Raw genomic sequence first — 11,230 nt, forward strand, 5'->3', positions numbered from 1 at the left:
ATTTTTGGCTGTTCCGGATTCGATTTCGATCCGAAACCCCATGTATTTAGTTGTTTCAGATCTGAACCGTTTGCATCCCTAATTCTAGAGTTTATTTATGCTTGTACATGTACATGTTTGCAGACATGCATCCTTTTCTGGCTTTGAGTGTCGTGCTATGATTTGTTGAATGAATTGCTTGAGATTGCTTGCAGCCTTGCACAGGGAGTCGTTTGTATCATCTTCTCAACCATGTAGTTCGACTAACTGGATATGCCATTTAAAAGCTTGGGATTTTTTGTTTTTTGTATGAATATTGATGCATTATTGTTGGTCTAATGCATAAACATTAGGGCCCATCAGTCATTTCTGCTTCTGAACAAATAGGAAGCATTTTATATGATAGGACCAGAAATCCATGTTCTATAATTTTTTACAAGACATCTGAGACGACAACAAAAACACCTAAAATCCTCAAAAACTTTATAAAATCATCTTTTTCTGTAAATAGGGGGGCAGGTACTAACTATGGAGACTAACCCTAACTGGGGTTGGGGGGAGGAGATGGCGGAATGGGTCTTACCAACCATGCTAGGTTTGTCTGCCAGAGGGTACGGCGACGAAGAGTGCTCATCTACATCAATATGACTTCCTCTTTATCATCCTTCTCCTCCACATTCATATCCTCCCCCATAATCATTCCGGTCAAAGGGAGCTAGAGTCTGATTGCTGGCTTCCGAATCGCAGGATAGTGCTATATTAAAATCCTCCCTACTAAGGTGGGTGAGATAACGTTTATTGGATTAGCTACTGTTGAGTGAGTCTCGCCATCTAATCTGTGCTCGAAATGATGTTTTAGATTATGTTGATTTTACAGGGCTATATTTTCAGTTGCTGATCACTTGTCACCACTGTTTCTGGGCAGATCATGATCATAAACTATCTGGGAAGCATATTATAGTTAAGATAGTGGCTATGCGTGGTATAAGACTGCATCATAGTACTGGCTGCATTCGGTCATCAAGCAATATCAATGATTACCCAAGTAGGAGTTAGGGGTGGGTAGGTGGGTGGGTGGGGGTGGGGGTGGGGGTGGGGGTGGGTGTGGGTCACCTATGCCATATTTGTATTTGTTACTTGGCTCGTTGGTCATTAGATTGCTACATAACTAAGATGGTGTCGACTTCAACAATCTAGCTATCGTATTTGCACCACTTTGTGTGTATATATATATATATATATATATAGAGAGAGAGAGAGAGAGAGAGAGAGAGCATTTACATTGCCGTGGTTTCAAATGTATGCATGTATGCAGAATGAAAGATTGGGCCAAAGGAAAAAGAAAAGTTGGAGCCAGAAATCTAAGGCCAGTTTGTGAACTCGAAGACCTTAAGTAAAATATCGAGCCCTGTGGGGATCTGCCAGATGAATAGGAGGACGTTGAGGGCATTAAGGGCGATATGAAGGTTCCTTGCTGTCTCATTGCCTTTCTGCATGGAAGGCACCAGTGCTGCAGCCGCTGCCCACAACACAGTGATGGCTGATGATTCATGGTCAAACACAAAAAAACATTAGTCTTCACGCCAAGTTATTGGAGATTATTAGATATTGAAGATCGTGGTTTGTCTTAATTGGATTTTAGCCTCTCAAAGTAGAGAGAAATGATAAAAGAGCGCTTGGCTAATCTAACTCAGACATGGAGGGTCCAGAATAGAGTCCTGGCAGAGACAAAAACAATGGAGTCAGCCATCATGACTAGGGGTGTCAACGGGTTGGGTCTGATTCGAACCCTGGTGAGTTTGAACCTGGATCTGTTTTGAGGTGCGGGTACCAGGTCTGGGCCTGGATCTGTTATAAGAAAAACTATACCTGAATCCTTAAGGATTACATGAATCAGATCAGTTCCATAAATGGTAAAATATATTTTTTAATCTTTTTATATTGAAAATTCATGGGTTTTAATCAAAACTCTAGTCGGTTGGGTATGAAATTTCATAAACCGGTCGGGTATGAAATTTCATAAACCATACTTAGCTTCATATATTAATCGGACCCAAGGGCTTGTTTGATGGCTCATTCAAGATTGTTTAGAATGAACGAACATAATAGACATAACTCATGTTCTATCTGTTTTGTAACAAAGTGTACTAAGGCCAACGTTTGTTTTGACTAGACAAGAAGTTGTGGTTCTTGTGTCCAACGTTTGTTTTACGTTGTGTGTGGACAACATGATCAGACAACTATAATGGGTTGGATAACTTTGTTTTGCATTTTATGATTCAATCTGTCCCACCATATGAATGTTTTAACAAACACATTATGGATTTTAGCTCCGGATATGGATCTTGGATTTGATTTAAAAATTAAAAAATATTTAAAATTTAAGTATTTTAAAATAAAAAATGATATTTTTTTATATATAAATGATTTAATCAATGTTATATTTCATCTAATTATGAAAGTTTATCATAAAAATATCAACCCTAAAATCAAATTGACTATAAAAATCAAATTATTAACCCCTATTAAATCATAAATAAACAAAAAAATCTTAAACTGTAAAAAAACAAGCCATAAAATTAAATAAAAAAGCTTGAATTCAAACCTTAATCTAAGAAAATTAAAAGAACCCAGCCCTAATCAAATACAAGAAAAACCTTAATCAAAATAAGTATGAAAAGCATAAATTAAAAAAAAATGATTCAAAGCCCTAATCATAGAAAAAAACTCTAACCAAACAAAAAAAACCCTAATCAAATTAACTATAAAAGGTCTTAATTTAAAAAATTTGATTCAAAGCCCTAATAAAAGAAAATCAAATAAAAAACATTAATCAAATTAAGTACAAAAAACCTTAATTTAAGAAATTTGATTTAAATCCCTAATCAATGAAAATCAAAATAAAAAACCTTAATGAAAATCAAAGAAAAACTTCTAATCAATGAAAATAAAAGAAAAACCTTAATTAATAAAAAAACACCTAAAATGCCCTAAGATGAGGAATGAAGAATGAAAAATAAGAAGATGAACCAAGAAGGGGGAGAGACAAAGAGAGAGATGAACGAAGGAGAGAGAGTGATGAATGAAGAATGAAGAAAAAGAGGCCCTCGCCACTAGCCTCTCCCCTCGCTGCCAGCCTCACGGTCTCTCCACCTGGCTGCAAAGGAGAGAGAGAGAGAGAGAGAGAGCCCTTCTCCTCCCGTAAAGGGTCCCCCGCATCCCCGTTCTCACCGTAACAAGGGGTCCAATGAAAATTATAATGAAAAATGGATGCGGTGGACACATTCCTTATGTCCGATGCATCCTTTGTTTGATGACAGTGGCATCCCACACGACGAGCAGAATGTGCCTTCAAACAAGCCCCAAAGGGTCTGATTCGGTTTTTAATTGGACCTTTTTTATTACCAGACCCTGACCCTATAGGGTTTGTTACCTGACCCGTTGACACCCCAAATTCTGCCTCATTTACATTGACCAACTATGTTGAGTTGGAGCTTTTGTCACTGCACATGCAAGAGAGTTGGCCAAGACGCTGAAGTCTTAAGCATAGTCACAAATATCAACAATATTTGAAAAAATTTCAGTTCTATCTAGATATATTTAAAACTGATTGATTCACAAATAAATCATTATTGTTTTTTAAAAACATTGGAAGAATATCACGATTTTATTATGATATTAATGTTTTTTATGCTGCTTTGTAAACATGATATACATATATATATATATATATATATATATATATATATATATATATATATATATATATATATATATATATATATATATATATATATATATATATATATATATATATATAAAGAGAGAGAGAGAGAGAGAGAGAGAGATGCCTGCTCCAGCGAACAAATGGGGTCCAGGGAAAAGCTTGCCGGTCCTAAACCAAGTGTTGAGAGAACCACCAACTGCTTCAAGTACCCCGGCTCCGAGAAGAATCGATCCAGCGTTGAAGTGTCTATCCCTGAAAGACCCTTTCAGCAACTCCTTCCTCTCCTGTTACCATGCAAATATGCGCTTAGCTGTAAGACTTAGGCTGTGTCTGAAAGTTGGATTTAAGAGGGAGGTGGGAGGAGAGATGGCGATCCACTGAATCTCCACTCTTGCTGTTTTTTTTTTCTTGATATTTACACGGAGAACTACCCCCAAGGATCAGAGACCTAGCTAGCCACGCTGACTCTGCCTTCCGTGTTTACGATCACTGTCCTGACAGAACAAAACTCCGTGGGCTAGACCCTTGCCTTCAAGGAATCGCCACTGAATCTCCTAGGACTGTTGCTGTTTGGAAGCCCAGAATCGGGATATGGGAGTAGAGATTGCTTCCCATTTGAACTACAAACTTGAAATGTAATGATGTAGTTGACAATTTCACTCTCATCACCCATTTTTATGTCAACCCTCATCATCCCTCTCATCTTCGCTCCAACACGGGCTCCCAAACAAAGCCTTAGTGAACAAAAACTTTTTAGAATTTGTTTGTATATGCGCGATTCAAGAATGAGGGATTGATCTCGAGATGAGACATATGGTAGTGTGGTAGTCCATCCTAAGATGAACAGGTTTGTCTGGCAGGAGCAGTTAGTACATGTCACCTTGTCTGCCTAACCCCAGCTTTCTCTGTCGAAAAAAAAGATGGAACAGGCTCTGTAGAAAGCATTGCTGGACTACCATGTGCTCCCAATTTCAAGAATTACCATTGTGTCACTGTTTTGAATGCGTTCTCTCACTGCATTCATTGTGCAACACTAAAATGTAAAGCAGCATTGTGAGATTCGTTGGGGTCGTCCATCTCAACATGAACTGCTTACTTCCACACTGCTGCCTGTATGCACAGGGACACAGTAGGTGGAAGAAGATTCTTCTGCCACAAGTGCGATATGGACAGATTGAAAGCAGCGGTTCATGAAAATGTATATATATTGGCTACTAATGAAGGTAAGGAACTAAAGAGTAGAAATCACTCTTTTTCAAAAAAATCAATTTTTTGTAGATCAAATGTTAAGGATGTAATCTACATTGTTTTTTTTTGTATCATGCAATTATGATAAGTAATTAGGTTTTTAAAAAGTCAAAAAATCAACAACCCACAATGTGCCACAATTTCATAACTCAAAAGATCACATTTTTAAATCGAAAAACATCATCCAAGGCTTGATCCTTAGCAAACAAACCATTCTAAACACATCTATGTGGTTAGATTAAGTTGATACAACTTGCACATATGATTTCTACCTCATTAGTTCCTTACCTTAATTAATAACAAATAGTTTTCTATATATATAGGGAAATGGAAACCTACAAAATACAAAACCTACTAAATAAAACAAGATAGTAGATTTTTGTTATTTTTTTGAAATTCTGACCCTATAAATGTGTTCAGCACAATTGATTTAGTATAAATCAACACTTGGATCATGCATTTTAGATGAAAAAAATGGTATTCGGGGCCTCAAAGGTTAATGAAAATTGTAAGCGGTTGATTTTTGAAACCTTATAAAAAAACTTTTCATGCATCAAAATCAAATGTTCCAAGAAGTGATTCCTATAAAAACAAGCATACAAATCATATCTTTACGGCCAAAATTTCAAAAAAACACCCGAAATTCATGAAAATCCAATAGCACGTTCCATTTGTTAGTTTTATATATATAGGAAAGATGGACCGTCCAACCAAAGGAAGGTCAAAATCTATAACTAACAACAATTGGTCGACTCCCCTTCTCTGCTTGAGCATCTCATTGTCAAACCTCAGATATTTGTTCTTTATAATTTATTTAATAAGAAATATGCTTTACACGAAGACTTTATGACATATAGACATGTTTTTGGAAACATGAAAATTTGATGGTTCGCAATGCATTTAAAACTTTAAATGTACAAAGTATTGTGTGCCGTTGATTTTTAGTGCCTTCTAAAGCATAATCCAAAACATTTCCCTCACTAAATGAATGATAAAAATCATATATGTATAGTTTGGTGGATAAAAATCTCGATTCTTAGAGAATGAATATTGTCAATTATCATCACTTGTAGATTTTAGACCAACCTTTGGTTGGATGGTCATCCTTTTCTCTCTCTCTCTCTCTCTCTCTCTCTCTCTCTCTCTCTCTCTCTCTCTCTCTCTCTCTCTCTCTATATATATATATATATATATATATATATATATATATATATATATATATATATATATATGCCATGATAACATGCAGTGGCACACACTCTGGTTTGTATGGATCTATTCACTAAATGGTAGATCTAACCGTACAAATGTGTTTAGCATAGTTTATTTCATATGTTAGAAGGTTTTTATAATGTTTAGTATGTCATAAGATCCTATTTTTGAGAAAGTAAAAATCACCATCTCACAATTCTTGAAAATAAGAGTAGTTTAAAAACAATATAAAATATCATATTCCAGTCAACTTAGCACATGAAAATAGCAAATAGAACATGTCACTACAAGGATGAGGGTCAATAGTGGCAATTTTTTAATGGTGACAAATAATCTTGCCACTATTGATAAAGCAATAACTACCAGTTTTTTATCTCATTTAATTGATATGTAAAATCATGAACATAAATATATCGTTGTTACTAGAGTCATGAATGTGGACACTATAGCTTCATCAATAATGGCGATATTTATGACCCCATGAATGCCTTGCCCCTGCACATATCTTGCTTTTAAAGCCCTATGTATAACTGCAAAATTTTCTGGTCATTAGATATTGCGTTAAAATACATTAACAGATAAATTTAACAGCCAGAAGATCTAGCCATTATTGATCAATAACAACGAGATATGAATATCGTCATTATAGGGTTACTATATAATGATGATAGTTATGTCACCATTATAGAGTGTGGTCAAAGCTCCCATTTGATCAATATTTGGGAAAAAAATTTAAGAGGAGGGCATTGACGGGGGCCTCCCTCTCTTTCTCTTTATCTCGTCTCTCCCTGTTCTCTCATCTCTCGATCCCTACTCATTCTGACAACTCCTTCCATCTTTGCTGCTCAATTCTAAGACCGCCTTCCTCTTCATTGCTCACTCCGACGACCCCCTGTCGGCTCCCTCTTCCTCGTTGCCCAAACCGATGACCCCCTTCCCTCTTCGTTGCTCACTTCAGCAACCCCCTTCCCTCTTTGTTGCTCACTACAACAACCCCCTACCCTGCTCCCTACCTCCCTCTTCCTTGTTACTCACTTCGGCGGCCCCCTCCCTCTTCGCACTCTGCTCATGCTCAAGGTATGGTTATTTGGCCTTGTCTATTTTTAGGTTTTTGTTATTATTTTTTTTATAATATATATCATTAAGCCATCAGAGAATAGGTTATTCTTCTCATTACTGTTTGTCTAGTTGAGTACATTGTGGATTTCATTTTTAGGGTTCCAATACATTCAATTTGAGTTGAGAGTTTTTTCTGTTTTTTCGCACCACAAAATGTTCACCAATAGTATGCTTGGAAAATCTCACCAACCAGTCGATTTTTTGGGGTATCTGTTGCTCACATTATTAGGTTTATATATATATTATATATATGAATGATGTTTGTTTATGATATATATATTATATGTGAATGATTTTAGAATGAATATTTAATTAAGGTTTTAGGATTTTTTTTAATTAGCATATATATATATATGGTGTTTGTTTAGGATATATATATTACATATGTGAATAGTGTTTGTTTAGGTTATTCATGTTTGCAATTAGGTTTTAAAATATTATTTTTGAAATGAGACTTAAGTGCCTATGTGATTAGATTTTGAAATGAATGTTTATGTGCCTATGTGATTAGATTTTGAAATATATTTTTTAAAATGAATGCTTATGTGCCTATGTGATTAGGTTCTGAAATATATTTTTTGAAATGAATGCTTATGTGTTTATATGCTTATGTTTTGAATGGAGAATGAACTTAATTTAGAATTTTTGTGATTTGTTACTCTTAGATGAATTTGGTTGATTTTTTTATGTGTGGGCGTTTTAGTAGGTCACATGTTTTATTTTGAGATTCGTAAACACCGCAACATGTCTTCATCACAAGCAGAGAAGTAAGATCATGTATTACTAAAAAGTATTAATTGGTTAGATGACTCATTGCTAGACTCAAAAATTGATATAAGTGTAATTGAATATCTACCTATTGGAGAGTTGACAAAACATCTATGATTACAAAGTGTAATGTAAATGCATATATTATTGCTCTGTTTTCTGTGTTTGTGTTGATTTTTCTTTTTGAAAATGAGTTAAAAAATATATATACCCCTTGCTTATATTTCATAATTATGTGTTTTCTTAATTCCATAATCTTGCTACTGTCGTTCAGTTGATATATCTGCAATTTGTAAATCGGTTCTTCGTAATATATATCAAATTTAATGTTCTTGTATGATTCAATTATATACAATGTAGTTTGATTTAATATTATTTGCTACAGATGTTGACATATTACGATGATGACATATGCATTCTTCCTCAAGATCGGTTCACCACCTACCAATCAAGGTGAACACATAACCAAGATCGACTTTAGATCACAGGTGAATGATACTTCAAGGGAGGAAAAGGTGCTACTGCAGCTTGAGAGCCATCCATAGCCTTAGATAAATATTAATCTAGTATTTTTTATTATAATTAAATAATTATTATTTATTTCTATTAATATTTATTTTTTACTAAAAATTAACAACTGCAGAATCTTCTCACTACAAACGTAGGAAGAACAAATACATAAACCACCAAAAGCAAATCAAGCATCAAAAGGGCTGCTATTGACCTTCATCCTTGTAGTGTGTTAATCATGATATCCTAAGGTTAGACTTTGCATTTGGAGCTTAAATCTATGTAAAACAAAAGTGTACCACCATAAGTTTGTGTGTGTGTTTAAGATGCTTTATTTAGTTCTGATCAATACTAGATCCAACTAACCAGGATTTGAGTTTGAATTCTGACTTGGATGGTGAAAAACTCATATCAAGTCTATTTTTTTACACCTAATCGAGTTTAGATATTAGTCAAATCCGCATATTTAGCAGAAAATCAAAACCATTTTGCATCTAAAGTCAGATTCTATCGTATATTGAATAAGTAAAGAGGTTTTATCATGTCTAACATTACCATAAAATTAGATGACTGAGATGGTGAAAAATTAAAGGCTCACAATTCATGATCTAAAAGTTAGTGGTGTTTTTTTTAAGTCAAGCTCGGGTTAGGCAAACTCCTACCAGTTATACAACTATCCCATTGGGTTTTGAACTCGCAACTTCCAACACAAGGTGACGTGCACTATCTGACAATCTGAGCCCCATTATCTGACAATCTGAGTCCCATTGTTAGTGGTGTTTGTTTTTGGATATTAGATATATATGTGAAAATAAGCGTGTACCACCATATAAGTTATAATGGTTCAATCATACAATTAATACAATTAGAACCAATGTTGTCAGTATACTTATCCTGTTGCCATAAAATCGAAACGAGGGGTGAATCGGCTATTTTTTAATAAATAAATAATAATAATAATAATAATTGTTATTATTATTTTAATGATTTTAACACGTATCATCGCTGACCCCAATTGTTTTGGGATGAAGGCGTAGTTGTTGTTGTTGTTTAACACGTATCACATTCTGATTGACACCTAATATTTTTGGCCAATACAGAACGATTCACTCGAGTATTGGTAATGCACCTGAATTCGTTGGCGAAACGATTCAGGGCCGATACCGATAACATTGATTAGAACCATTTATATGAGAGGGTCTCTCTCTAAAAAATAAGGCAATCCTGAATCAGACATCCAAACATTGGTTAACCCAAAATAAAACTCCCGGAGAAATAGGGAGTGAGTGAAATGTTTGAGTGAGTATGATACCTCGGTGAGTTGCTGAATCTCGGCTTCAATGGGGGACAGCTTTGGCGCTTCTGAGGTCGCCTCCCCTTTAGGAGGGAGGGGCTTGACCTCCTTCTTGAGCTCGTTGATCTCATTCTGTATGGTTCTGACCCTCCGCCATTGCCACCCAAGATAGCCTGCCCACAGAGTGTAGAAGAAGAGGCCCCCCATTACGATGGGATGAACCAGCGCGAAACTCCGCCCCTCCAGCAGCCCAAATTCCCCATCCACCGCCACTGCATCCTGCACATACAACCTCATTTCAGTTGTTATCAATTCTCATGCTTTACTCTTTTCTCTATGTTGGAATGAAACCAACAAGTGAAGAAGAAGAACCAATGTGAGTATGTTGGGTATAAACTAAAAAACTGAAGAATTAGGAGTCATGAATCAATATACATTTTTTTTTATGACGAAGGAAAACCCCCATTGAGAATCGGGTCACTTCCCATTCATGAAACAATACAAATGTTGTGGGTATCAACTAAAAGTGAAGAAGAAGAAGAAGAAGGGGTTGATGAAAACTTGCCTGGGTGCCTAGGAAGAACGGCAATGCCAAATTTGCAGCTGGGAGGTAAATGGGTTTCAGAAAAATGAGGCTCTTGTGGAAGTTATGGAGGATTTTGTGGGTGTCTTCTGGGAATTTGGCTAATTGGGTTGATGTTGGTATTGAAGGTTTCTTGAGATTTTGGGTGGGTTTATGGGGAGGAAGGATTTGGAGGAAGCTGAGTGTGGTTGCCATTGGGAGGAGGGGGCAAAACTCTCTCTCTCTCTCTCTGCGGGCGTAGAGAGGATAACGGAAAGAGATAAAGTCGATCTAGATAGATCACAATGGTCGCCTCCTCGCCTGCTCATTGGGTAGTGGATTGCATTAGTAGTGTGGTACTGTGTGGCCCCCTGGTTCTAGAGGGACTACGGATGTCTGTTGACCTTGGGGAAACGGGACCCTAACCGGCTTAGCTCGTTTGGACCCGGAATGGAGGGCATGAAACGAGGCTGGAAGCTGGAGGCTGGGATGGAAGTTAAAATCAAAACCCATGTGGGGATGGAGGCGGGGATGAACTTACCCTTTTTTCTACCCCGTCCTGATCTTCGCTTTGCCCCGCCCCGCCCCACCCCGCCCCACCTTACCTCACCCATCCTTAATCATTTTTAGGGATGACAATGGACCAAGGGATAATGGGCCCCACCCCGCCTCGCCCCGTTTGGAATGAGAAGGGATGAAAGCAGAGATAAGAGTTAACAATCAAAACCTGTGTGGGGATGAAGTCTGGATTTTGAGATGGGGGCAAGGGTGAAGACCTTGTCTCCCACCCCCACCCGCACCCGGACCCGGA

The 11,230-nt window shown here is 36.7% G+C and overlaps 1 protein-coding gene across 1 annotated transcript; it reads right to left on the minus strand.

The window, feature by feature from the left end:
• Nucleotides 1-1,240: 1,240 nt before the first annotated feature.
• On the minus strand, nt 1,241-10,671 carry LOC149840150 (uncharacterized). The gene is made up of 4 exons (XM_090003057.1): nt 10,423-10,671; nt 9,876-10,136; nt 3,831-3,990; nt 1,241-1,519 (listed from the first exon to the last, which is right to left on the minus strand). Exons 1-4 carry the CDS (start codon nt 10,633-10,635, stop codon nt 1,341-1,343), a joined length of 813 nt encoding a protein of 270 aa, XP_089859183.1. The 5' UTR covers nt 10,636-10,671; the 3' UTR covers nt 1,241-1,340.
• Between the last annotated feature and the right edge of the window lie 559 nt (nt 10,672-11,230).

The sequence above is a fragment of the Nuphar pumila genome, chromosome 4, assembly GCF_984573655.1.
Source record: "Nuphar pumila chromosome 4, dmNupPumi1.hap1.1, whole genome shotgun sequence".
NCBI lineage: Eukaryota > Viridiplantae > Streptophyta > Magnoliopsida > Nymphaeales > Nymphaeaceae > Nuphar > Nuphar pumila.